Source organism: Chelonia mydas, chromosome 18, assembly GCF_015237465.2.
Source record: "Chelonia mydas isolate rCheMyd1 chromosome 18, rCheMyd1.pri.v2, whole genome shotgun sequence".
Classification (NCBI taxonomy): domain Eukaryota; kingdom Metazoa; phylum Chordata; order Testudines; family Cheloniidae; genus Chelonia; species Chelonia mydas.
Window position 1 is genome coordinate 17,380,109 of NC_051258.2, and position 27,836 is coordinate 17,407,944.

The following is a 27,836-nucleotide window of genomic DNA, read 5'->3' on the forward strand; positions in this document are numbered from 1 at the left end:
GCTGGTATCTGCCCTTCTTCAAAATCATAGTTATGCAAAGTGCAAGCCCCCATTAACTCAGTGAAAATTACTCACATGAATAAAGTTTTACACATGCGTAGAGTTTTGCAGGAATGGGACTTAGATCAGGACTTTTCTTCTTCAAGGCATAGATGTACACTGGCTGCTAAATCAGCCTTGCAAAATTTGTCATGAGAATTTTTCACCCCAGGCACAAAATCTATTTGCCCTATCCTGATGATGAAAGCACTTACTCGCCTGTCAAATATTTTACTTTATTATATTATTTCAGGGTGATATTAGTGAGCTGCTTGCAAACACACAGGATACATTCTACAGTTTAAAGCCCTCATCTTGTAGGCTGATTTCTGCCAGTGGATCTTTACCCTCATCTAGACCCCAATGCAATTAATGGGCTCTGAACATAAGCAAGGGTCCGCTCCTAGAGATCAGTTTGAGGCATTAGGGCTTGTGTTTAAAAGACCAGAATGCTGAAATGAGGTAGCCAAATACATTCATGGTGCAACTCCATTGAAGCTATTGGGAGATCAGTGGTTTATGTTAGGGATTAATCTGACCTTTCCTGTTTAGGCTGTAGAGTCATCAAGGTGCTGCTACAATGGTGCATTTTGGAGGCAGGAGAAATGGCAAAAAGAAATAGCCAGAAGAATTAAGAGACACAAAGAGTCCTGTGGCACCTTGTAGACTAACAGACGTATTGGAGCATAAGCTTTCATGGGTGAATACCCACTTCGTTGGATGCATGTAGTGGAAATTTCCAGAGGCAGGTATAAGAGACACAAGAAAACAATTTCCTGTGTGTAAGTACTGTACTTCCATCAGTGGCCCAACCACAGTCAACAAAGCTTATTTTAACTGGGTCAAGGGTGCCTAAAAGGGGTTAACTGTTCTGAGTGTAGTTGATGCACAAAGAAACACAACTTATTCTTTCAGCAATGATTCCTTTAGAGGGCTCCACTCTATTGTGTAATTTAAGGTTTTATACAGGAAATTGTCTATTAAAAGAACAATTCATAGTAGCATTTATCCTTTTAGAGAACATGATGCCAATAATCTTCTTCCACATGTATGCATTTTTACTAGATAACTTATTTACCTTGGCTGTTCTTTGATATTGTAACAGGTGTGTTCTTAGGAGATATAATTGTAACTGTGTGCCTGTTTTACTAGTCAAATACTTAGATGGTAGCTGTCTAGCCTTGGAGAGAAGCAGAATCTAAGAGTTCTAACCGCAGGTAGGTAGGCAAGCATGTGTAAGACAAGGAAAAATATAGAAAAATTGAATGTCTGAAAGATGTAAATCCGTGTATAATCCATACCCAGATGTATTAACTAATGCGAAATTTTACCCTGTAGATTACATAAAAGAATGTTTTGATCCCCCCCCCCACCTCCATCATAAACAGCTTTCAAGATTTGTTAAAAAGCAGCCAAAGCAATGCAGTTAAGCATTAGAGTGTAAATTTAGGTGTTTTCTTTCCCAGTGTGCATTAGCTGCAGAGAATGACAAAACAAATGTAGGAGGGGAGGAAGGAATAGAAAGAAAATCGAAAGCTACATTAGTCCTACATATGTCCTCCCCTGCTCATTTTAATATATAATACCTATCTATACACACACTTCATACATATATGTGGGTGCATGGGTGGATGGATGAATATTTTCCACAGTCCCTTCAGAGCCCTTGTTTTGCTTCCCTATCCTGCTTTCTATATAAAATATTAGTGTTGAATGGTACAAGCAGGAATATAGAAACTATAACCCAAGCCTTCTCTCCAGTACATCCTCCGGCTTGGAAAAATATCGGAATAAAGTATCTGGATATTCTGTTCCTTCCTGCCTTCTAGTGCTTAATGATACATGTTTGTTCTTTAAAACGTTTCCTCCATAGTGTTTCTTCTCTTCTTCCGACAGAGCGGACCCAAACAGCCCGGCGGACAAAACGTGGGACGTTCACACTTGGCACCCGAGTTTGCCCTGCGAAGAGAGACCGTGAGGACCAAACTGCCCAACCGCATCTTGGACAATGTCCCCCCAGCCGACACCTCTACTGGGCCAACCCCCTTTAATAGCAAAGAGGGGCCCCCGAGAGGTGGCAGGAGCTGGTCTGAACTGTGTGCATTCAGTGAGCCGAAGGAGCTCTTGCCATCTGAGGACTCAGCCCTGGGGCAGTCACGGTCCCGATTCTTCTAAACGCCGCTGCATGCCTACGGATGTAGTAATCCAGCATGTTTCATCTCAGGGAAGCAGCCCCTAGCCCTGCCAAAGGTGAGGAAGAAGTTTGACTAACGCTGGCTCTGCTTCCCATGCTCTTGCTAGTGCTTTGTGTGTGTGACTTGTTTAAAGCCCCTGCCACTGCAAAATCCCCTTGTTCCCGGGGCTAGATCCCCCCGCTCGTCTCCCCCCTCCAATCTCCGTGCCGCAGAGGGCTGCTGTTGCCCCTGGAGTTGGGCAGGGAGCGGTGCGGGGGAAGGAAGGGGAGGGAACGTGCTGCACACACACACGCATACACAAACTCCTGCAGTTTACCTACGCTTCTCCCAGATAAACCGTGCATGAATCTCCCTCCGAACAGCCCCTGGACCGGTGGCTGCTCCAGGGACGTGTCCCCCTGTGTCCCGAGTCTGGACGGGATCGTTGTGTTTAGTTTTGGTTTTTGCACAGGGGCACTTCGACAAATGTTCACCCGATCCTAGCTCGCTCCCTCCTGCGCTTGCTATGATCAAATCTGTAATTTCAGGGGTTATTTTCGGCAACCAGCTTTGCACGGAGGAAGCTCTGCTGGGAAGAAGCCTCTGAAAAGCAGCCGCGAGTGGGGACGGCGCAGAGGGGCAGCTGGCATGCGGCTTCGCCTGTCCGTGGTATGAGGCAGCGACCGGGGGGCAGCCCAGGAGTCTGGGAGGGCTGACCCTGCTCCCCATCTCGCCCTGCCTGCTGGTCTCTCGGGCGCGGGAGCGATTGTGGGGGTTGCTGCTGGGGAGCAACAACACGGCTTCAAACTGAGCCTCAACTTAACGCAGCAGGGATGGTAACGCTACAGCAGCCTCCTCGGCGCTTCCAGGACAGCAGGAGAGCCAGGGTTTTGCTTGCCACTGTCTAAGGCCTGGGACTAAAATGGAATTTCTCACCTGGATTTTGCCGTCCTTGGTTCTGCTGTGCACCCAGCAGCACAGGTGTATCAGGTAAGGGGGAGGGCTCCAGGGTCTTTACTTGTGTGTCATTATCCCCCTTTGCCAGGGACGCCCTGAGTTCGTGGGCTGCGGATTTTTGCCTGGCAGGGAAAGTGGGTCTCGAGTGGAGAGTTCGTCACAAGGTGCCCTACTTTTAGCACTGTTCCACCAGCTGAGCAGCAGCGTCCCGGGTTAACCAAGTGGGAAGCCCGTTAACAGGATATCTGGGGAAGCCTTATCTCTAGGGCACTTTGATCTAAATTGGAGGCAATCTCTACAGTTAATTTATTTGAGCATGAGCTTTCGTGAGCTACAGCTCACTTCATCGGATGCATAGCATATCGTAGAAACTGCAGAAGACATAAAAATAATGTCTTCTGCAGTTTCCACGATATGCTATGCATCCGATGAAGTGAGCTGTAGCTCACGAAAGCTCATGCTCAAATAATGTCTTCTGCAGTTTCCACGATATGCTATGCATCCGATGAAGTGAGCTGTAGCTCACGAAAGCTCATGCTCAAATAAACTGGTTAGTCTCTAAGGTGCCACAAGTACTCCTTTTCTTTTTACGAATACAGACTAACACGGCTGTTACTCTGAAATCTACAGTTAATGGCATTTCACAGGCCCGGGATAGTCCCGTCCCCGTTTAAAAAGCAGCAATCCCTGCAGCTTGGCCATAAAACTCGGCAGCGCACTGGAGATCGCTGGCTGGTGACTAAGAGCCTCCCCAGACGTAACAAAAAAACCAGACTGCAGAGATGCATGTAGCTGTGCCCAAAGCTGTAGCTAAGGGGGTTCACTCCACGGCCTGGGGCTCCAACCAGCGTGTGGACCTGGGAGAGCCGCAGAGGGCTGGGAAAGTGCGCAGAGAGAAGTTTGAAAAACAAATCAAACCCACTTGTAAAAATAAGTGTAGGGCTAAATCTGTGCAATTGATAGCTATGTTCACTCCAAAGGTGTTAGCTAGGCAACCAGCTTGGATCCAATTTGCAATGTTCTTTATATACTCTCCACGAATCTGGAGGCTGAAAGTGGAGAAAGCTTGCCATGGTTATGCAATGAACGCAGAAGGGGAGGAAATCTTTAAAAGAGAGAGATCTAGTTCAGGGCATCTAAAAGCAATGCCCAAGCTTTTCCAGGCAGGGAGCCCTGGGAGGGATGGAGGGGATTCCCCTGCTCCTCAAAAACGGTGGCTATGCCTATTTGTATTTGGGGGCTTCAAGACGGTGGGAATAAAGGCCAAGTGGTGATTGTGCACAGAGGAACATGGTTACTGTGGTGTTTGGGATTATTTGCTGAGGTTTTATTATTTTATTGAGAAGCAGGATGGTCCAGTGGTTAGAACAGGAGTCAGGCAACTGAGTCTCATGTAGGACTTTGCCACTGATTGACAGCATGACCTTGAGCAAGCTACCAAAGGCCAGATGCTGATACATTTACATGAATACCTCCCTTCTCAGGTGCTCCTGTGACTTAAGAGGGTCACTCAAGGAGTAAGATGCTACTCACTAGGTGAATAAGGGTGTCAGAATCTGGCCCATAATTTCAGTACCACAGTTTCCCCACCTATACACTTAAGATAACATTGAGATTTTTGGCTGAAAGGTGCTGTACAAGTGCAAAGTATTATTCTTTTAAATAAGCAATTACTCTTCTCTAGCCTGTGACTTCAGGATCTGTTTCAAGGCATAGCAAGAGCCTGGATGTGTACAATGTATAATTTGTTACATAAATTATTTTATTACTGGATTAATTGCCTAGTTACTTGGCTTTCTTCCTACAATGACACAATAGTGATGAATTGTTTGTTAGAAATACATATACTTCATGGCAGAGGAAGGGGACAGCTAGAAAAATACAACTGCTAGCTTTTGAGATTTAATGTTCTGTGTTCAAATGATGTTAGCGGTTTATCTTATCTATAATTGCCAATAGCAAAAGACTCTGAGTTCAAAGGAAGCTACCCTGTTTAGTTAAGTGTAGTCATCTGAAAGCTCACCTAGAACAGGGTTCTCATTGCAGATGCAGTGGTGAGCTGTATTTGAAAAGAAAAAAGGGTTAATGGACACCTGGTGTATTGCACCCTAGCCACACAATAATACAAATAATAAATAATAATCCTGGAAACCAGCCTACAATTAATTTTATTCATGTTAAATTAAATGGACCTACACAAATGAGTAAAATTACTGATGTGTAAATGTTGGCAGGATTGGGCCCAAAGTTTTTTCTAATGAAAATCTGCATTCCTGAGTTTTTGGGTGAGAACCATGAAATCAATGAAAGTTAACATGGCTGGTGAAACTTTGGAGCCCAGCGTCAGAAATTGCAAACTGTTTTCCACTTAGTTTTTAACACTGGACAAGGAGAAGAATTTCACTGTTGACTGTTAACCAAAATAAAGTTTAATGTGTGTAGTCTAAAGTCTCCCTTGGGTTACTGAATCATTATTTACAACCAAGCAGAAATTGATTTCCATTGAGTTCACGTAGGAACTGATCCAAAGTCCACTAAAATCAATGGATAGATAACCTTCCATAAACCTCAAGGGGCTCTGGGTCAGGTTCTAAGTGCTGAAGACAATTCTTAGTGCTATAGCATCTGCAAGCAGCAAACTTAGACATATCAGACTCTTTACAGGTGATGCAATTCCTTTTTCTTATTTTAACAACGCAATGACATTCTAACTTCTTTTCTGGTTTAAAAATCAGTGCAAAGCATTTTAAAAAATGCATATTTAGCATTAAGCCTATCCAAACTCCACTATCTAACTGAGCTTTATTGAGAAATGTGTGACTAAGGCTGCACAATCCTCAGGCTGAAGTCCTGTGCAAATGTGCGTAACGTCTGTGTGCGCTAACTAGTGTTGCTGAATTGTCACCTCAGAGTCCTGTTCTAATCTCTTGGACTAATGCACGTCCCTTGGCCACTGCAATAGCTCATCTTGTAAGGGCCTCAAGAAGAGTATACTTTGCTCCTTCTACCCTCTGTGCCAGAGATGCACAGGTTTGTATGGTAGATGGTGCTTTAACCAGGATATATTTTACTAGTAGTTTCGTACACTGAGATTAAAATGTAAAATTTTGTCAGTGGCTACATTTCCTCTTTATTGATCTAATTTTGATTTTAAATGTGATGCCTTGATTATAATGACTGCAGGGGTGTCAAAGAATACATCTCTCTGGCCACAGATTCCATAGATTGCAGAGCAAGAGGTTATTAAAAAGAAAGTGCTGTTTGGAAGATTCTAAACACCACAGTATGTTAAGACTTCCCAAGGACCAGCTTTAAAGTTAAATACCAGAACTATCTTTTTTTTTTTTTTTTTAGGAAACACCCATAGTCTGCTCATGCTTGGCACTTTCTGAACATTGCCCATCTCAAATTAGATGCTCAAGACTGGTATAATTTGAGGTCTCCATTACGTGTGCTGTTTGACAGAAATCAGTGAACCAAATTCAGCCTCAAAGTCAGTGGAGTTGCATCAACTTATACCAGGGTTGAGGTTAGCCCACTGTGCTTATTAGTAGTATTGGTATTCATTTGCAGCTTCCTATGTGCAGAGCCTGGCACATTGCAGACGCTCTCTTAATACAAATAAATAATAGTTGAGATGCATTAAAAGAAAATGTAGTGAGATGTCTTCTCTTGCAGTGGAAGAGTTTCATGTGCAGTACTTACTCCTATTACTATTAATAGGAGTCACGCAGCTGTCGTGCTCAAAGGTTTAAAAGGCCCCAGACTCTATAACTCTCCAATGAAATAGCTTTTAACTCTCTAATTAAAAATAGACACATAATCTTGTTTTAAAAATAATTCTATTTGTATATAATTAACTATCCTACTGGCTTGTACATCTCTCAACCTTTTACTCCCAGTGATGAGAAGAGAGGCTTGCAAATGTGAAATATATGCAAAGAGTAGACTACTTCATGCAGCTTAAAACTCACGGAGAAATGGAAATAAAGACTTTGATGTTCATAAGGTTGCCATGAATTAAGCCTAATGCTTTTTCAATTTCATTTCAAAATATGGAACATATTTACGGTTAGCTTCACTTAGAGTCAAGGATGGCAGATGGAAAGGATACACATACTACTCTGGATAATCCTGGAGCTTGCTACAGGCTAGATCATTCCCTGACCTTGCCTGATATTTAAAGGCCTTTTTCCAGGAAAAAATGGCAGAGAAAATTATATTGAAATGAAACAAATTTACCTCCATACCAGTTCTCTGGACCACACACAGTCAGCTATTTAACAGACTGATGCTTCCATCCTTCAGATGAAAATATCCATTTGCAGGTGCTCAGTTGTCCACAGACCATGTAGAATGTAGGCTGGTTGGGCGACTTAAAGGAGAAAGAGGAGAGATACAGGGAGCAAGACATTTTCCCCGCTGCACTTTTAAAATGAGAGTACATGGCCGCTAGTGCAGGTTACCATGACCTATCTACAAGTTTGATCTAAAGTCAGCTCTGCTGATGGCCATTGACTTGCAGAAGGTCCTTGGGCTTTTTTGTGCTGGAGACAGTAGCTGAGATTCCTATCTCTCTATATTCTTGTTCAGCAACCACTGAACAGTGCATTCATTCCCACATGGCTTAAGTGAAATATTTACCAAGTCTTTTGCTCACTGATATGAGGGAATTTTGACTCAATATGTTCAAGGAGTGTTCCAGGAGATAGTAAGAAGCGGGCAAAATCCCAGCTGATAAACCATGTTGCATTAGTGAAAATGCATTTATTCTGCAGCTGGTTGGAGAGACCCATCATCTGAATTAGGTGTATATGTTACCCACATCTCCACTGTTGGCTGTGTTTATATCCTTAGGAGAGCTGCATTTCTTGGTAATATTTATTTGAGGGGCTTTATAATTTTCCTAAGTTGTATAATAACCATAAACATCAGCTTCCTCTCTGCTTTAAGAGGGCTAAATTGTCTTTCCCTACCAGACAGGAAAACTAGACTTTTTTTTTTTCAAGAAAGAAAGAAAAATGAGGCTCTTTTCCATGGTGAGCCAATTGCATTGATCAAAGCATCACAGAAATGTAGGGCTAGAAGGGACCGCAAGAGGTCATCTAGTCCAGCCCACTGCACTAATGCAGGACCAGGTAAACCTGGATTCCCTGACAAGTGTTTAGCTAACCTGTTCTTAAAACTCTCCGATGATAGGGATTCCACAACTTTGTTTGGAAACCCTTACCTGCCCTTACAGTTAGAAAGTTTTCCCTAATGTCTAACCTAAATCTCCCCTGCTGCACATTAAGCCCATTATTTCTTGTCCTACCTTCAGTGGACATGGAAAACAATTGATCACCATCCTCTTTATGACAGCCCTTAACATATTTGAAGACTATCAGGTTCCCCCTCCTCCTCCTTTTCTCAAAACTAAAATATGCCCAGTTTTTTTTAAACTCTTCCTCATAGGTCAGGTTTTCTAAACCTTTTATCATTTTTGTTGCTCTCCTCTGGACTTTTTCCAGTTTGTCCTCAACTTTCTTAGAATCATAGACATTTAGGGTTGGAAGAGACATCAGGAGGTCATCTAGTCCAACTCCCTGCTCAAAGCAGGACCAACCCCAAATAAATCATCCCAGCCAGGACTTTGTCAAGCCGGGCATTAGAAACCTCTAAGGATGGAGAGTACTTTGCACTTATTTTTATTGAATTTCATCTTATTGATTTCAGACCAGTTCTCAATTTGTGAAAGTCATGTTGAATTCTAATCCTGTCCCGCAAAGTGCTAGCAACCCTTTCCAGTTTGGCGTCATCCACAAATTTTATAAGCATGCTGTCTCCACATTACTATCCAAGTCATTCATGAAAGTGTTGAATAGTACTGGACCCAGGACTAACCCCCACAAAACCCTCCTAGAGACCTTTTCCTGTTTTGAAAGATAATATTATGAGTACATTTTTTCAACCACTTGTGCACACATTTGATAGTAATTTCATTTAGATCACATTTCTTTCACTTAGTGTCCAAGCAAGGGCAAAACTCCATATTTGTATTAATGCAAGTCACTGCCCTGAAAAAGTGCAGACGAGGGTTAAAAAACCCTCTCCTGAACTGCAGCTTGCAGAAAACTTTCCAGAGAAATGATCCAGGAGCATGTTGCCCTCCTGTTAGCATGGCACCCACTCTGACTTGGTGCAGGGTAAAGATAAGCTATTTTTTTTCATTGCATGCTTGTGTAAGCCGCTAGAGTTTTAGGAATTAATAGCTTACTTTTATATGGTGCTTTTCATCCCAAAGCACACTGTACAAAAGCTTAGGTCAAGAAGTGAAGTTGCTGAATCAGCTGAAGGTGGTTTCCTTTCTTCCCATCTTTATTACTTGGATTATAAAATGCAAATCCTCTCCAGCTTGCATTTCCATGCCAGTCCTCATGTTTCCGGGTAAAATTCATGAATAACATCTCAGGCCTCAGATAATCCCCATGGGTCATCATGGGTGAATGGACTTTTCTGCCCTTGCACACAGCCTCAGGAAACTGGGCCTGGTGTAGGGAAGGCCACAGGGGTGGGGCTATGGAGGTATCCCACACACCACGCTGCTGGCAGGCCATCTCTATCACCCCCTTTCCCTCCCCACTCTCGTGGCAGGCTGTAATGTGGTGTGGAGGGTTTATGTGGGTTCTCTGAACTTGCATGAATGTCACTCCAGATGTGAATTTCACTATGTTTTCCATCCAGTCAAATAGTAAAGAGTCCCTAGTATTTTTCATTAGATTAGGTAAAAACAAACAAAAGTTATAAGTCCAGTACAGCGGTCTGGACTGGATGATTTATCCTCCTAGTCCTACATTTCTATGAGTCTATGTACAATACCCTACTTGGATGTTGGTGGGGAATAGCTATTATGGGGACTTCTGAGGACTAGAAGATTTGGGGCCAAATTTAGCCCTGGAGTGAATGAGTATAATCCCTGTTGACAGGAGTGGAAATTGTGCCTACTTACACCATGGCTGAATTTAGCTCTTGGCCTACAGCCCTGTTCACTCAAGCACAAAGACTCTGCTGCATTATTCCTAACTCCTATATTCTTTTCCTTGATTCTTTATCTTCCACACCCTCCGAATGAAAAATCTAGTGTCGTTTGGACAGTATGATTATAGAAATTACCACCATGTAGATTAGGACCAAAATTAAGGTTTTTCATAGAAAAATCTAATATGAATAGACAGTTTTCGTAACCTCAGGCTTTATTAATAATAGGACCAAGATTCCTTTTTAATTTTGTAGTATATTGTGCTGAGGATTTTTAAGTAAAATTCCCCATGGATTGCAATCTGCTTAAAATGCATGGCATATGTGGCCCATCATTTTTAACCTGAGATTGTCCTTTTAGCTCTCTTATTCTTGTTAACGCCACTACCATAGAACATTGACACAGGATAATGCCCTCCCACTCTGTGGCATGCTGTAAATGCTATGGCTTTTATGGAAAATAAATGTCAAGGGAAAATGAGGTGATTTTATTTGTCAAAAGAGATGATGCTCCTGACAGTTCTTTTACAATGACTTTATTTCTGTAATAGCAAATGACTGATGATGAGTCAGTCATCTGGGGCTAAGTTCTCTAGGCAGCCACGTAACACATTTTGGTGTGAAAATGGAGCTGCAAAATTTGTTTTCTTAAATGTTTCAGATTCATTACGCAAGAGTAGACACAGGACTTCGGATTTTTATAACATCTTGCAGCTAATGATCGCAAAGCATTGTACACCCAAAAACCTGAAGGGCAGATTCTGACTTCCTTATGGATCAGGCACCAAAGACAAGCATGTGAGATAAGCAAGGGATGCATGCAGGAATCTCTTCACCCTGCACCAGAGTGCAGCCACCTCTAAAGATAACCCTGTCATTTGTTTAAAAACACAGGACCGGATGACAAATCTATCCCTAAAAAAGTGCATGGGATCTTTAATGACCTGGATCTCATGTCTATGTCTCAGGCTAAGACTTACAAATTACCAAAAAACACCACCAAAAATGAAACGTTTAGAAACAAAATATCTGAAAACTATTCCTTTCTTGGCTAATCTGCCAAGACCATACTTCTGGCTGTCATATGTCCCCTGTACTAACTGATAGCATCAGTGATACTCAAAGCAGGTCAGGGAATGCGAAAGAAAATAAATAAAAATATCACTGAGCTGCAATGTTTGTTCTCAGCTGCAGCAGGAGAAATGCAGAACCTTGAATTTGGGTCTTGGCAGGTAAGTAACAGAGTGAAAGGGTAACTTCACTTAAGTAAATATTGGCACTTCAACACCAGGGTGATAGGCACCTAAGAAATATCAAAGATACTAGATAGAGATAAGTGAACTGGCTGTGCAGGTGACAAGACCCAGCAAATAGAAAAAATATAGTTAGAATAAATCATCATAGCCTCCGTTGAAGTCAGGCTATGGCAATTTACCCCAGCTGAGGATCTGGGCCAGCGAGTCCTCTGAGATACTTGGATAGGTGCTGTAGCTAGCTATCTAGGTGAGTCTGTGTGTCAAGAGAATATTATAAATGCATTTAAACAAGCATCCCTAACCTTATGAGGTAATGAAATGATGAGCTAATGAAATTTCACTGTTGGGCAATAACTGTCCCCATGCGTCTTCAAGGTCACTTTACGCCTTGACAGCGCTATTAACTCAGGACGGCAATGTCTCCGTAACTCAGAGCTTACAGTCACACGCTGTTATTCCAAAGCTTCCTTACATTATTAACTCCATTCACATGCGGCAAGAACGTCATCATTCATCCCATGGTGAGAGGAAACATTGTTCTGGTGGCTGTTTTTTGCAGTAAGTGTAAATACTGATCTGAATACACCCATAAGTGACACATCTTGGAGAAAAAAACCCTTGTGCCTATGTGGGTCTATGTCACACAAATGTTCTAAGAAAGTTATATAAGTCCCAAGGCAAGAGCTGTTTATGGTATATTAATCTGCAGCCTTTCATCAATATTTTAAAAGGTTTCTCTTCTGCTATCCGCGATATTTTTTTTAAGCTCCATGCTTATTGCAGAGCTGAGTGGAAGCAGCTGCACCAATGCTCCGACAGCTCTGATGTGGTGCTTGCATCCAGTTACCTGTGTTTTTGAGAGACTTGAGAGTTACCCACACACCGTGGTAGATAGGATCTCTTTGCTAGTTGATAGTCCAACAAACACTTCCCATTTCAACAAGCAGGTTTTCATACTAATTTTCTGATAGCAGTAGGAGAAGCTCAAAGGATTATGCTGTCAGCTGAGTGCGTGTGTAGTTTTACAGGCAACTCTTATTAACTTTAAGATGACCTGGGAACTCCCAGCGACTGGCACAGAAAATGGAGTTTTAGAGATCAAATGCTGATTCAGTTTATCTGGAGAAATCTGAAACTTCCATTCAAAGAGTGTTTTTGGAATAGTCCTTTCAGGACTTTGCTTTTTGCTGCCTCTTTGCTTTTCTCAATTTGTTTACCCTTTTGATCAGAGCTTTGCAAACGATGGCCATTTCAGGTCACATGAATTTGCATCCCCTCAAATTTGCTTTTCTTTTTGTGTTTGCATGGGCCTATTGTGCTTTTCACAAGAGCAGGGATGATAAAACTAGTCTCCTGGCTGTATTCCAGCTGAATTACATTCTTCTTCCCTAAACTCCCCTGATGTTACAACTGGGTAGGTTCTTCACCACCTGACTTAAACTGTTGTGTAGTGTTGCTTTGAGGTGTTAGTTGCTATGCTCAACTATCGAGATAGCTTCATTTCAGTGGCAGATGAAGCAATTCCTATGTGCACTAGATGAAGTACTTTGTAGTTTTCTGGGACTCCTCCACCTCTTCCCTTCCATGAGGCTTAGCAAGTGAGCCCTTACCATATGCTCGCTTATTTTCTTTCCTTGACACAGAATGACTCTCCTATTATCACCACCTCTCTGGGCAGAGTTAAGGGGAAAAGGGCCTTTGGAATGTTCCACGTGCTTTGCTCTTTTTGGGACTCCTAATCTTTTATCCTGCCTGTTACATCTCGCACTGAGCCACTCAGAAACTCCATTCTCTTTCACATCCAGGTGGACCTGGATCTGTGAGGGAGAGGCCTGAAATTAAGTCACCACTGTCTGCAGGTGAAGTTTAACTCTTGTCATCTCACCAGTAGGGAATAGATTCCTTGCCCCCCCCACGCCTCCCGAAGAGTAAAAATTGATGAAGGCAAAATTGGCCCCCTGATGGTGTCACATGTTATGACTGTTATGACTCAGGTTCATTCAACTCACAGGGCTTCTCTATGATCTCTGCAAGTTGTTCTTTGGTGTATAGTACCTTGGCCACAAGAAGCGGGGCAGAAGTAGTTCCTGAGCTCACTTAAGCAGCGGTTTGGTGTATAAAGCAGAAAGCCCTACAGAATCTGTGAGAGGGGGACTGCAGAGACCAAAGTGATGGGCATTATATGAGAGATGGATAGATCAGTGGTTGTGGCCAGCTGCTTTTTTAATGATTGTAAAATTTTTGAATTTTGATTGATACTTTCTAGCCTGAGGTTTGTTAGTACTGGGGTCTGGTTGGCTTTGGGAAACAAAGATCTTTTAAAAATTGGATTAGGTAACTGGAGTTAGCAAACGTGACTTGAAGCACCTAGGATAGACACAGTTTAACACTTTTAAAATTGTGCAACACATTGTGTTGTTAACCCAAAGGTCCCAATTTCCTGACCCAGCAAGAAGAGCTAGATGGTGCTCAGCAGTGGTGGATAGATGGTGCCTAGGCCATCAATAAGCTAAGGCTTTTGAGTATGTTGGTACTCCTGTGCTCGTACTTTTTCCACATAATCTCTGTTATTTATTTGATAATTATAGTATATTTGGTTTCATTTGAGCACTTAAAGATTCCTGCTAAGCGAGCATGTTGCTTTATTATGCTGTCAGTTGAATACACAGTGAAGCCGGCTTATGGCAAAGTCATGTTTGTCACACAACATCTTGTATATCAAGATGCAGTGAAGCAATTCAGGATTTATGGTCTTTCTTCGTAAACCAAATCTCTCTATCGCCACATCTCTCCATAAGCAGGTTCCACATGATTTGTTAATAACAGAATTGTATCCCATTTCTTTTTCATATTGGAGGAAAAAAGAAAGATGAATTAAAAACAAGATCCTAGTTTGGTTCCAGTGACTAACTTTCTCAATTATTTTTTTCACAACAAGGAAAATAAATCAAGTCATTTTAAACTTTGGTTTTATGTATTTAGGAGAAAAAATAAACTAAAAGAGGTTTGTTCTTGACCTCATGTCCCCTAGGTAGGCTGTAGCCTTGTCTATACTATTTTCTAGTCTAAATATCATTTGTCCCTCCCCCACAAATAAATGAAACAGTCCTATTAACTCTCAGAACTGCTCCAATCAGTTACCAATCATGCTGAGTAGCTGATATTTTATCAGAGCTCTAGTAATGTACACGTAAGTCTTCTATCTTTTTCTGCCACATTTTATTTTCTCTACACATGGTGAGGTTTTAAAAGCTTGCTTGGACACTTGTGGTTTTGTTTGTTTTTTATCCAGCGCCATGAATGACATTGGAGATTACACAGGCTCCAACATAGAAATATCCTGGTTACCTAATCTGGATGATTTAATGAAAGGATATGCACGGAATTTCAGGCCTGGAATTGGAGGTAAGAGTCTGATTTATGTCTCTTCTGATTTCTAATGTATTCCTCGTATAATCTAATGGCTGAAATGGATGTGAATGTCTGCCTTTTGGTGGATGTAATCAAGTGTTTGTGAATGTCTTGCTCTTAGACATAGTGATAATAACAGTAAGAATTTTTTTTTTAATGTCAGCCTTTGCAAAAAGTCCCACAATCTAGCCCAATTAAAAGCTGCATCAAACCAGTTATCTTTTCAATTTTGAGTTCATATTTGAGTTTGCTGTGCCAGAGTTTCTCAGTGATCACGCTCCTCCCCCACACTATGAACAACCCTCTTGTTTTGAGGCTTTGGTATAAAAACAAAACTCAGAGCAGGTTCATCAAGAGATTTCCAAACCTTTCAGGTACACCTGGGCCAGTCTACAGGATTGTGTCAAAACCATGAACACTGTGCCGTTCCACTTGGGTCCAAAGCAAAAGTAAGGGAAACTAGATGGTTTCCCCTGAGTTTTGCTTTGAGATTTTGCATTTGTCTGAACTGGAAGCTTAAAGCAAAACTCAATGGATGTGAATGCATTGAAGGCTAAAGGCAAAAATGTTCTCCTGAGTCCTTACACAGTGATTCTGTCAAGTTTCACTCATGTTATTAAAAATGAGAGAGGCCTAACTCACAAAGTTTGGAGCCACACCTAGTCCCAGATCATTGCAAATTTCAGTGGATGTTATTCAGGTCCTTTCAAGTTGAAGTCAAAGGACCTAATTCCTCTCCATTCGTCAATGGGAGTCTTTTCATTGACTTCAATGAGTGCTGGATCAGGCCCTAAACACGCTCCTTTTTTCTCATGTGAAAGAGCAAATGGGTCCATGAGTTGGGGCAAAAAAGGATATCAAGATGTCAGGCTCCCTGGTTACAATATTAAACATAGCAGTGCTCTGAATTTAGGGCAATCCAGTGAGTCTGCAGACATTGACCTTCAACAATCCACTACATAAAAGGAAAATAACTCTGTGCTTTTGGGCCCAGTGTTATTGAAATGCTTTATAAGGAAGTAAAATCAGTTGCCCAGATTTTCAAAAGCAACTAGTGATTTTGGATGCACAACTTGGGATGTCTTAAAGGGGCTTGATTTTCAGGAGGTGGGGGCTCAGCAGTGTGTGAAAATCAGGCCCCTTTAAGGTGTTTCAGGTTGGGCCCCTCAAAATGGAGACCTCCAAGATCATGAGTCAATTCTGAAAATCTTGGCCAATTTGACAAGGTTGTGGCTGGCCTGCAAAGAAACTATAAGACTTTAAACTACTGGCAACTATTATAGACTGTCCTGTAGCTCAAGGGGCATTTTGTTTTCCCTTTTGAGCATGTGTGCAGTTCAGCTGATGCCCATGTGGCCTGCGTATGTATGTGGACCTGGATCTTCATAGAGTTGAAGCAACAATACAACATACACAGGGTGTTTACATAGCATTTGGCAATCCCCTTTTCTAGTGTTCTTTGAAAATGATCACTCTATCCCAATCCACAGAACAATGAACATAGCAAAGCATGCACATGAATAGAAGCAAAACTTCCATCTTGCCAGGGCAGAGGAAATTCTACTAGGAATCTGGATACCCTGGCAAGTCAGTCAGCTTGTAATCAGTTTTAATTGGCACTCTCGTAAGCCATAATGTTATTTTTCACCTGAAGCAGCTACTTTCTAAAGGGGTGAAGTTTTCTTATCTTTGAAAATGTCAAAGCAATTACTTCCACTGATCCTTAAAGCTGAAGGTTTTAAGCAATACAAGCAGTTCCTATTTTTTCCTGAGTTCTTACACCACTCCTGTCACCATGGTATCGGAACTGACTTTTGGAAAGTAATTTTGTGGTCCATATCAAGTGGTGATCACTTCTGTACTTGGATCCTCAAAGTAAGTGTCATGATTTCAAGGGGTTGCCACCAACTGTCAGAGATCATGACCAGCCTCCCTTTCTTTATGGCTAGATGGGAGGGTTTCTATGGAAACTTGGCATCACAATAAGAGGTTGGAAACCCATTGTTCTAAGACAGATTTTATTTCTGGAAACTGTGAGTAGGGGAAAAGATATTTAGGGACTCACTTCTGTGAACTGACTCCATATGAAAAGATTGACAAAGCTAGTGCATATATATTCATACCGTATCCTCCCCAATTTAACGTGTCTTTTTCTCAGGCCCTCCTGTTAATGTTGCCCTAGCGATTGAAGTTACTAGCATTGATCACATCTCAGAAGTTAACATGGTAAGTTGCCATTGAAACTTGTTAAGACTGGAAAGCTGGGAATGCTTATACTGTGGTGGTGGGAAGTATAGAAAACTGATTAGGCATATATGATTATTCTACATAGAACTATCACTAGCTGAAATGAATTGGCAAAGACAGAAAAAAAAGTCCTACATTTTTCAAGTGAAAAATTGATTCAGGAAAATCCTGTAAAGAGCAGACTTACAGTTGCATGCTAGCCCATAGGCCAGATCCTCAGTGGCTGTACATTGGCATTGCATATCTTCACTGGAGCTACACAGATTTGTACCAGCTAGGGATCTGGCTATGTATGTCCCATTTAAACTGGCTTAGTAGGGAGGGCCGGGTTGGGGTCTGAAGTATGTTGCCCTTATTGTTAGGGAAACTATTTTTAAGAATTAAATCCAATTTCTACTCCAATTCCACTTCCTCCTGTACAATTCTGGAAAGAGGCCTGCGGAGTTCAGCCTCTTTTTTGCCCCTCTGCAAAGCCACTGAGTTGTGGGATGTTCCCTTATCCATCTCAGCCATGCCCATACCCCTGAACAAACCAACAGGCTAGATTCTAGAACATGTCACTTTACTACATATCTAAGAACTGCAAAGATCAACTGCATTTTTGTAGCCTATTAATCCTGAAAGATTTATTCTTAAAGCTATAGCTGTGACTTATCATTGACCCCCTCTCTCTATTGCATTCACTTGGGGCTTTTATTTTTTTAACTGGACTGAAAAAAAAACATACAAAAACCCTACAAAAAAACCACTGGTCCTACTTAGGAAAGATGCTTAGGAGGGATATTAACCTGATTCTTCCCATCAGTCTCAGACGGACATGCAGCTCTTACTACACAGTATACCTGACAAGGCCATAGAATCAGAGCAGTTAAACACATGCTTGGGTATCTTGTGGTTATCCATTGGTAGAAACAGACAAGAGACATTAAAATGTCCAGGCAGTTTTATTCTGACTGAGTACAAAAATATTTCAGCGCACAGGAAGCAGCTATTAGATGTTCCAGACTAATACAATGAAATTTGACCAGGCCCCAAGATATCATCATTGTGTTTGTTTCACATGGTTTGTTAACTGTTGGTTCTTCTTGTGCTAGGAATACACCATGACAGTATTTTTGCATCAGAGCTGGCGAGACGACCGGCTGTCTTACAACCACACCAACGAAACTCTGGGCTTGGACAGTCGGTTTGTGGACAAGCTCTGGTTACCAGATACATTCATAGTAAATGCCAAGTCTGCCTGGTTCCATGATGTGACTGTGGAAAACAAACTTATCAGGCTACAGCCTGATGGAGTCATTTTATATAGCATCAGGTAAAGAGAGAGAGAGAGAGAGATTTCTCTCATGTGTTAGCTTTTTGAATAGACTCTAAAAAATAATCACCCCCTTTCCCTGGATTATTTTGGAAAACAACCATTCATTTAAAACATTTTTTAAAAATGTGAGCGTGATGGATTTCTGTTGAAGACCCCTCATCTCTCTGCTGGGTCTACACGGGAAAGGCACCTGTGAAAACAGTAACAAGTTTCCCATCATGTAATTGTTAATCACAAGTACATCATTCACAGAGCATGATCTTGCTATAATTGGGGTTGTCCTACAGCCACCAGCCCAAGAGGCAGCGTGAACAGAGCAAGGAGTTCCTGGGTTCTGTTGTTGACTCTGCCACTGATTCCCTGTGTGACCTTGGTGGAGTGATCTAGAATCTCTCCGCTTTAAACTTCCCCATCTGTGCAATGGCAATAGTAACATTTCCCCACCTCACAGGGGTATTCTGAGAAAAAGTTAATGTGTGCACAATGCTTTGGAGCTGTAGGGTCAAATTCATCCCTGGAGTAACGTCATTGACATTACACCGGAATGGATTTAGCTCACAAAACTCTATATTAGTGCTTATTTATTTATTTAGCAGTATCTGGTCTTGAGCAAGTCATTTAACCATTCAATACCTGTTTCCTCTACCTCAGGGGGGTGCTGTGAGGACTGGTTAGGATAATAGCCTAAAGGGCTTTGAAGGTATTACTGGTTTTTAATGTGGGTATGGCAGCAAAATAAGGACAGAAACATGCATGGAAGTAAGCAGCAGGCCACAACTTTTATTAAACTTTAACACAGGGAAGAGGCACTATCTGCCCATCACCCACACTCTCCTGTACCAGGCATTTAATTTGTTCCAGTGTTGGGAAACAGGGTTCCTTACCATATAACTCATAACATGGGGTAGGCTCTCCTCAGCCTGCCCCCTAGGACTTGGCTTTCTCTGAGTCTTAGCACCCTACATCCTGCTGTAAGCAGGACAGAGGGTGCAGCAATGTGGGGACCTTGGCCTGTGAAGGTCACATGGTCTAACCCTATCACATGAGCCCAAGGCCCATCACCAAAATCCCAGGTCATTTGCCTCTGGGAACTGTTCATTTTATTCTCTTAACCACACTGGAAACCAGCTGTAAGTTGCGACAAACAACTTCACCCCAGTACCTCAGGTGCCATGCGTGTTCCAACTCAAACCACTGTGGCTTGCAGTGAAACTCCCTCCCTGGTTCTCCACCAACTGGCACATGGGAGAAAAAATTCCTAAAGAGCCAATTGGCTAGATCTGCAGTGTCTGTCAAGCCAGGTTCCCATTCCTAACTCAGGTGGGAGGGTGGGCTGCTGGAATGGAGCCAAAAGAGGCACCACACGGCCCCTGCAGCAGGTTAAATCCTGGGATCTAGCAAATGCTGGCCAATCAGCTGACCAATGGGTGCCAGAGACCCCTGGGAGAAGGAGCTACCTATTGTCCCTTGGTGAGTGTCTCCCTCCCTTGCTGCTGGGACTGTCCCCCTTTCACTGCCAGCCCCATCAACTTCCCCACCTGTTGATGCGGGTGAGTGGCATTTTAATAATAGAGGTAGGTTAAGGGTTTCCTACCCAGTCTTTGGATTATGGGAATAATTACATGCCAAGCTATGAAAGCCTACAGCCCGCTCTGAATATAACTAACTGGTACTTTGATTTTCCTTGCATGGGGCAGGATTACCTCAACCGTGGCCTGTGACATGGACCTTACCAAGTATCCCATGGATGAACAAGAGTGCATGCTAGATTTGGAGAGCTGTGAGTACGAAAGTCTGAGCACAGCAGTGCCTATAACCTATGTTCTGTTGAAAGCCTGCATAGATAATCCTTAGCTTTGTTTCTGTGGGTCAACTTAAATCAATCAAATACAAGGGCTGTTTTCGATTTAGTAAATATAAGGCCCAACCCCAATTCCCTTGATTCCAAGTTTGGGCATCAGGTTATAGAGCCTTACAGCACTAGTTCAAAACTGCCATAGTTAGGGTCTGACTTTTGACTGGAACACCTGGTTGAAAAGGGACCCTGGCGGCTCTGGTCAGCTAAAAGTCCGGTTGGCGGTGCAGCTGCCTGCCATGGCTCCGCGCAGCTTCTGGAAGCAGCGGAGCCATCTCCTGTGCATCTCCTCCATCTCCTATGCATAGGGGCAGCGAGGGGGCTCGGCATGCTGCCCCCGCCGCAAGCCACTGGGAGCTGTGGGGGCGGTGTCTGAGGATGGGGCAGCATGCAGAACCACCTGGCCACACGTGCTGCTGCTTCCAGGAGCTGCTTGAGGTAAGCACCGCCTGGACGCTGCACCCCTGACCCCCTCCCATGCCCCAACCCTCTGCCCCAGCCCTGATCCCCCTCCCGCCCTCTGAACCCCTCAATCCCAGTCTGGAGCACCCGCCTGCACCCTCAGCCAGAGACCTCACCCCCCCATGCCCCAATCCCTTGCCCCAGCCCTGATTTCCCTCCCACCCTCCAAACTCCTCGGTCCCAGCGCGGAGCATCCTCCTGCACTCCAAACCCCTCATCACCCGCCCCACCCCAGAGCCCACACCCCCAGCCCAAGCCCTCACCCCTTCCCACATCCCAACCCACTGCTTCAGCCTGGAGCCCCCTCCTGCACCCTGAACTCCTCATTTCTGGCCACACCCCAGACCCCACACCCCCAGCTGGAGTCCATACTCTGTCCCGCACCCCAACCCTCTGAGCCAGCCCGTTGAAAATGAGTGAGTGAGGGTGGGGAAAGCAAGCGACAGAGGGAGGGGAGATGGAGTGAAAGGTGGGTGGGGCCTTGGAGGAGAGGAGGGGGAGGGGCGGGGCAAGAGTATTCATTTTATGCAAGTAGAAAGTTGGCAACCCTAGCCGCAGACCAGAACTATAGAACCGAATCCAGCAAGGTGCTGAGCACCCTCCATTCCCATTGGAGATGGAGAATTGGGAGCTTAGGGCTGATCCAAAGCCCACTGAAAACCGTGGGAGTCTTTCCATTAACTTCAGTGGGCTTTGGATCAGGCCCTGAGAGACAAAGCAGAAGTACAGAGGGACTGAGCCCCAGGGCAAACTTCGGAGTGGGTTTTATTTTCTCTAAGAGAAATCAAGAGGGGCAGAATTCCGTGTGTGTGGGGACTGCTATTGTGACTAGCCCCCATAAAGGTCTCTGTCTTTCCTTGGCAACACCTCACCCCTACACAGGAGTCAGTCACAATCTGGGCCATAGACTAGTGACATTCTATTTAGTGCTTACATGGGAAACCTGTATAAATTGTGTCTATATTCTACTCAGGTGCCATTCTCCTCCTAATCAGTGTGTAATCCCCATGAGCATTAATGCTTTGGGGATAAATTCACTATTGACGTAAGCAGGCACCACTCAATGACAGCAGCGAATTTGGCCTTTTGTGGCTACATCAGTGGGAGAGTAGAATCCTGATGTTTCCAGAGATTTAGGACTAGCAGAATACCTAAGCCGGGGCAACCACACTGGGGAGAGCATCGGTCGCTCTCTTTCTTTTATAGCATTGACTCTGTTTTCTAGGCAATTAACCACACTACATTTCATCCTGTCAAAAATAGCAATCTGCAGTTTTACTTATGTAATCAGCAAATGCAGAGGCAGCAGACAATGAACTAGCAATCAATTCACTCTCCTGGCAAGTTTTGCAGGGTTTTTTTTTTTAATTTAATTTGAGGATTTTTATTTCAGTGCAATAAACATAAGTAGAAATAAAGCCTCTTTAAACAAACATATTAAAGCAAAACCAGAGGAAACTTTCCCCCTGTTGTTTCCACATGCAGGGTTTCCTCTAGGCAACTCCTAACCCAAACCAAGGTGACTGTGTATTCCCATCTTCCTGCAGCATTGGTGTGGTCCATTTTTAGTGCAGTTACAAGATACCTTGCTCTGTTTCTATCTAGACAGCCATTTCTCACTAGTAAGAGGATGCTGACAGCAGGTTACACATTAGGGAACAGATTCTCTGCTGTGTCTAACTTCTGCTGGGCACAGCAGGGGGGTGATGGGATGCCAGGTGGCTGAGTATAACTCTCTGATTTCCTGCCTCACCTTGGCCCCAAAGGTACAAGTTAAAGTAGCCTCCATGGATCACCTGACAGCTGGGGATAGCTGCAGTGCGTCACTCTCCCTTCTTGCTTGTCTTTACCTCTAATATGTCCCCTGCACCAGGGTCTTCAGAAAGGGTGACCCAGGGGCCAGCTTCACTGACTGTATGCCTGCCCATGACATTGGGATAATCCCCAGTGTTGGGGTTGTGACAAGTCTTTGCTCCATCTGCTTTGCTTGACTGGCACAAAAATATTGGAAGCGGCACCGAATCTACCCATAGAGATGTAAAAAAACACATTGTTTTTACCTGTGCTATGAGTGAACACCTTAGATGATTCAAATAATTAACAGTCTAATTTACTTTTCACTAATCCTGCTGCTTGATTGCTGTTTTGCAGTTCTGTCAGTTTGGATAATGAAAACATACTACGGTACTCCATTCAGCTTTAATATGTGGTCAGGTTCTCATGCTTTAGCATAATGCTACTGATTGGATTGCAAACAGTGCAAAGGAAATATTCTTTTATTAGTTTATTTTCCAACTGTTTCCATTGGAATGTAAATAAAAACCACCATGACCATTTTCTGTTGCTCTTAGGTTTATTAAAAAGCTTATTTTTAAGTTGTGTTCTCCACTTCAAAGTTCTTCTAAAGCTCAGAACAGTGTAAGCTAGCCTGGAGGGAACACTGTTCCGGCTAGGTCACTGGCAACCTCACTGTCGACAGGACATTGAGTTATCCAGATTGAAACGCAACATGTTTGTTGTGGGATTGAAGATGAGCAGCATGGCAGAGTCATCTGAGTTTCACTTTGAGCCCATCAACCTTTATTTCCCCCCAAACCTTTGCATTTATTCAGCTTCTTTTGGCAGATGGCTACTCTTCAGAGGATATTGTGTATCAATGGTCAGAAAACCAGGAGGAGATCCATGGGCTGGATAAGCTGCAGCTTGCTCAGTTCACAATCACTAATTACCGCTTCACGAGAGAAATGATGAACTTCAAATCTGGTAACAGACTCTGTGTCTTCATTGTAGGCATGCTGTCAGCCTCCACTATCTGTAATGGACAATCCCCTCTCTTAAGTAACCAGTTTAATGTGTCCATCTGGTTTCCAGTACAATTTTATTTAGCCCATATCTAAAGAGAGAGAATTTTTTTGCTGGTCCCTTGGGTAGCCATTGCAGTCTATTGTGACAAATCCATACCTGTCCTGGGCTTTGTGTTTGCCATAATGCTACACATGGCTGCCAGTCAGCACTTCACAGCAACAGCAGAGCTAGAGCTCAGATCCTCCTGCTCTAATTTGCAATTTTGGCTATAGGAGAATCTCCATCATTCCTAATAATATTGTGCTTATGATATCCAGTTGAGCAGTTCTGATTCCATCCACTAGACTAGAGGGTAGAGGTACACATACATACTAGCATGCCTATTGCAATGTTTGTAAAAGCTTGAAGTCATTTCTTCCCTACTGATTTTTGTCTTCTTACATGTACTGTAGTTAAATGCTCATTTATACTGCCCCCTTATCCATCAAGCTCTTTCCCTGTTTGTTTTAAATTAACATGATCTTTTAAAAAAATCTAAATTTAGTATCTGGAGGACTTTCCACAGCAGATTATAAAAATCTTAAGGCAGATCACATTTTGAAACAGTGTCATTAGAGAAAGGGTTTTGGAATCAGGACTCCTGAAATCTATGTTTTGATCTGCTACTGACTCACTATAAAACCCGGGCAAGTCACCTGACCTATTCTTAGGACTAACAATGCTGACACTAACTATGGTGCCTTATAGGGGTTTTATGAGGCTTAATTAATGCAAAGCCCTTTGTGACCCTTGAATGAAAGATGATGTAAAAGTGCAAATCCATATCATTACTCTTGTATATTATTTTATTAACTGCGTGATTGTAAAGCCAACCTTCTAACATACAACTTTATATTTGTCCTTTGCCCACTCTTTCCACCAGCGGGTCAGTTTCCCAGGCTCAGTCTCCACTTCCACCTGCGGCGGAATCGAGGTGTTTACATCATTCAGTCTTACGTGCCTTCCATCTTACTGGTGGCCATGTCATGGGTTTCCTTCTGGATCAGCCAGTCAGCTGTGCCTGCTAGGGTGTCACTAGGTAAAAAGATTGTGGCATTGGGATCTTGAAATGGAGGACATGTGAAGGCCATATGTTCATCTCCAGTGTGCCATTATTGGAACAGAAGCACATTTACGAATGCTGTGTCTGCACTGGCAAAGCAATAAGTCCTTCAGCGAGTTTTATTCATGCTTTGGTGTCTGTCACTGGCGGATGCTTCTGTCGGGGCAGAATGCGCTAATAAAGGATGGAAAATAAAAGTTTGATGCTGTTATATTGTATCCCTAAGAACAACAGACACTACTAATAAAGAGTCAGTGCTGCAGCCCTTACTCCCACTGAAGTCATGAGTAAGAGGAGCAGATGCAGGTGCTAAGAATAGAAAGTACTCTCCAGGGGTTGTTCTAATGGATCTGTCTATCTGTGTCTGGTAAAAGAAGCCACATTGAGATTTTCAGAGCTGCCTTGGGCATTGGGTGCCCAGTTCAGAAGTGGGTGCCCACATCCCCTAGATAGCTTTGAAAATCTCAGCCAGCTCCTCTCTGGGTAGAAGTTATTGTTTGTTACCATTGGAATGTGTTACAGAACTCTAAGCCAAGCTTGTCATGCTATTCCCTAGGTATAACAACAGTTCTTACTATGACCACTTTGATGGTCAGTGCCCGATCTTCACTCCCACGAGCCTCTGCCATCAAGGCGCTAGATGTTTACTTCTGGATTTGCTATGTGTTTGTCTTTGCTGCTCTGGTGGAATATGCATTTGCACATTTCAATGCAGACTACATGAAAAAGCAAAAAGACAAGATGAAGGCGAGCAGACAGAGTGGAGAGGTCAGTAAGCTGTGTGCTGGTGGTGCCGTGGAAGGCTTTGAAAAACAACCACCCTGCATTATAACCTTATCTTCAGCCAGAGCAAATACTCCCCTCCGCTGCCCTTTGGTAAAGTCATTCCCTGAGTTAATAGCCCCACCATGTGAGTGTTTAGCCCCTGAATGCCACCATGCTGATTGCTGCCTGTTGGCAGTACAAGTCAAAACCAGCTCAGAACAATTACCAGGATACAGAGCCGGTAACCAATCATCCCCATGCCACAAGCGGTTGGGACTGATTCTCATTCTGTTCCTGTGTTTGGGACAGGATGGGGGAATGGGAGGGAAGGGATACAAAGGGGCTTTTAAGCCACATTTGTGTTCCTTGTATTCTGGAGATGTACAGGACCTTTGGAGACATGTCCAGCCCTTGGTGTAGATTAGAGCAACCTCAGTGTGCTCTGTTCAAATAGTCCCCAATATGCCCCCCATCACAGGCCAGGAGCAGGGCCAGTGTAGAGCCCTTATGCCAGTTCTACACCAGCCAGGGAGGCCCCACACCCCGAGAGTATTCTCAGGTAGCTGTTTACTTATGGGCCCTTTGCCTGGCAAGAGAACCATAAAAGGGCTTCAGCAACCCTGAGAACCAGGCCCATTGTCTTCAGTGTTGTCCCATGGAGATTAAATTCTCCATTGTGTGCAGTGGATTCCAGATAGATCCTATTTTGCTCAGCATGAATACAATTTATGTTCCAAAGCAGACCTATACAACAGGTTGCAAGAACAAAGCAATTGCTTATGTGAAATTCCTTCCTGGACCTCTTAATTCTAGATAGCTCAGTTGTTCCCTTCATGTCCTTTAAGTGGCTGATGAAACAGAATGAATTGATTAGGGAAAAATGCTTTCGACAATCCACAGTTTGCAAATTTCCCCCCACAAATCTGCAGGCATGTGAATCCCTGGACTTGATTTTTATTATGATTATTAGTATTTATTATTTTTATTGTTATTAATTAATCTTGCTAAGCTGCTAGCAGATATGATTGATCTGCGCTCTTTACTAAAACCTACCCAGGAGCATCCACAGCCTTACAGGACCCACCCTATGTTTCAGGCCAATCAGTTATTCTTTCAGCTGGGTGACAGTCTCTTTGGAGTGGATCAATACTACTTGTGAACCAGCCCAGGGCTGAGCATGCTGCCTCTGCAGTGCTTCAAGCCCCTGCAATAGCCTAGGGCATGTAAAATTATCAACAGAATTTACTCCTGGGTCTCCTGCATGGCAGAACAGAACCATTCACAGCTTCCTCAGCCACTGCAAGCATTGGAACAAAGTACTGTCCATCACATTTGGATCTCCCGCAAGGCAGACCATTAGGCCACCTGGCTAGCTCTGATTAAGTACTCTGACTCTCTTCCCATGCAGATTGTCATAAGAGGTTCTTCTCTTTCATTTGCAGATCAATGTGAAGAACGCCATTGTTTTGTTTTCCCTTTCCATTGCTGGTGTGAACCAGGAACTGGCTATTTCCAACCGGCAGCACCGAGCTCCCAAAACCCTACCCGGATCATATGGCTCTGTAGAAGTCGAAACTGGAGAGACGAAGAAGCAGCAAGAAACTAAACTGGAGAAAAAGAGTGGCTTAAAGTCCCTCTTCAAGCCCATTGATGCTGACACCATTGATATTTATGCCAGGGCAGTGTTCCCAGCAGCCTTTGCAGCAGTCAATGTTATCTACTGGGTTGCTTATACAATGTAAGAACAACAATGTGCTCCCAAGAGGTAAACTGTGGGCCGGAATTATGCTCAGACAGTACAGAGTAACTGAACAACCTGTATTGGTCCATTTCTTGTCGAAGTGCTTTCCAACGCGCTGAAGATATTTCTCGAATGCAGCAGAGTGTATCATTTCTGTTCGATTCTACAATCAACTCCAGCTGAAACTGGGAGAGGGGAGAATTGGCCATTACCAATTTGGTTTGATATATTTGTTATTACTAAACTCTGCCAAACAATCCAAGGATCCTTTGTTCCCCATCTCATCTTGAAACAATTTGTCATGTGTACATATCTTCAGTGAAGGTGCCACCACCAAATCCTAAAGCACAGTAGGATATTTTCCCTTTTCAAAGGTCTGCAGATAACGAGGCTCTGATTTTCCCCACACTCTTGGCATTTCTTTTCTCACAGCACAGCTAACCTCATGTTTTTACATGGGAGTGACTTTTCTGTGTCATGGCAGTTGTGTGACAGTTCAAGTTTAACGGGGATAGGAAAATGGCAGTGATCTCTACATGTGAAGAGGGCAGGATTGAAGTATGGGGAGCAGAGCAAGGCGGGAGGGTTTTTCTTTAATTATTATTTGTCTTGGATAAAGTATTTAGAACACTTTTGATTCTCTTCTTCAGTCACAGCATGAAATAAAATATATTGTATAGAACCTAA

The 27,836-nt window shown here is 43.2% G+C and overlaps 1 protein-coding gene across 2 annotated transcripts; it reads left to right on the top strand.

Moving 5' to 3' along the window:
* The first annotated feature begins 2,140 nt into the window (after window positions 1-2,140).
* Window positions 2,141-27,836, top strand: GABRD (gamma-aminobutyric acid type A receptor subunit delta). Of its 2 annotated transcripts, XM_037881445.2 has the most exons (10): window positions 2,141-2,289; window positions 2,762-3,203; window positions 14,736-14,848; window positions 17,013-17,080; window positions 18,196-18,416; window positions 20,117-20,199; window positions 23,362-23,499; window positions 24,464-24,619; window positions 25,200-25,411; window positions 26,851-27,836. In XM_037881445.2, the coding sequence occupies exons 2-10, from the start codon at window positions 3,136-3,138 to the stop codon at window positions 27,148-27,150; spliced, it is 1,359 nt and encodes a 452-aa protein (XP_037737373.1). In that variant the 5' UTR covers window positions 2,141-2,289; window positions 2,762-3,135; the 3' UTR covers window positions 27,151-27,836. The 2 variants fall into 2 exon arrangements, with proteins under 2 accessions (XP_037737373.1, XP_007070238.1); XM_007070176.3 differs by lacking the exon at window positions 2,141-2,289 and having other exon boundaries at window positions 2,515-3,203.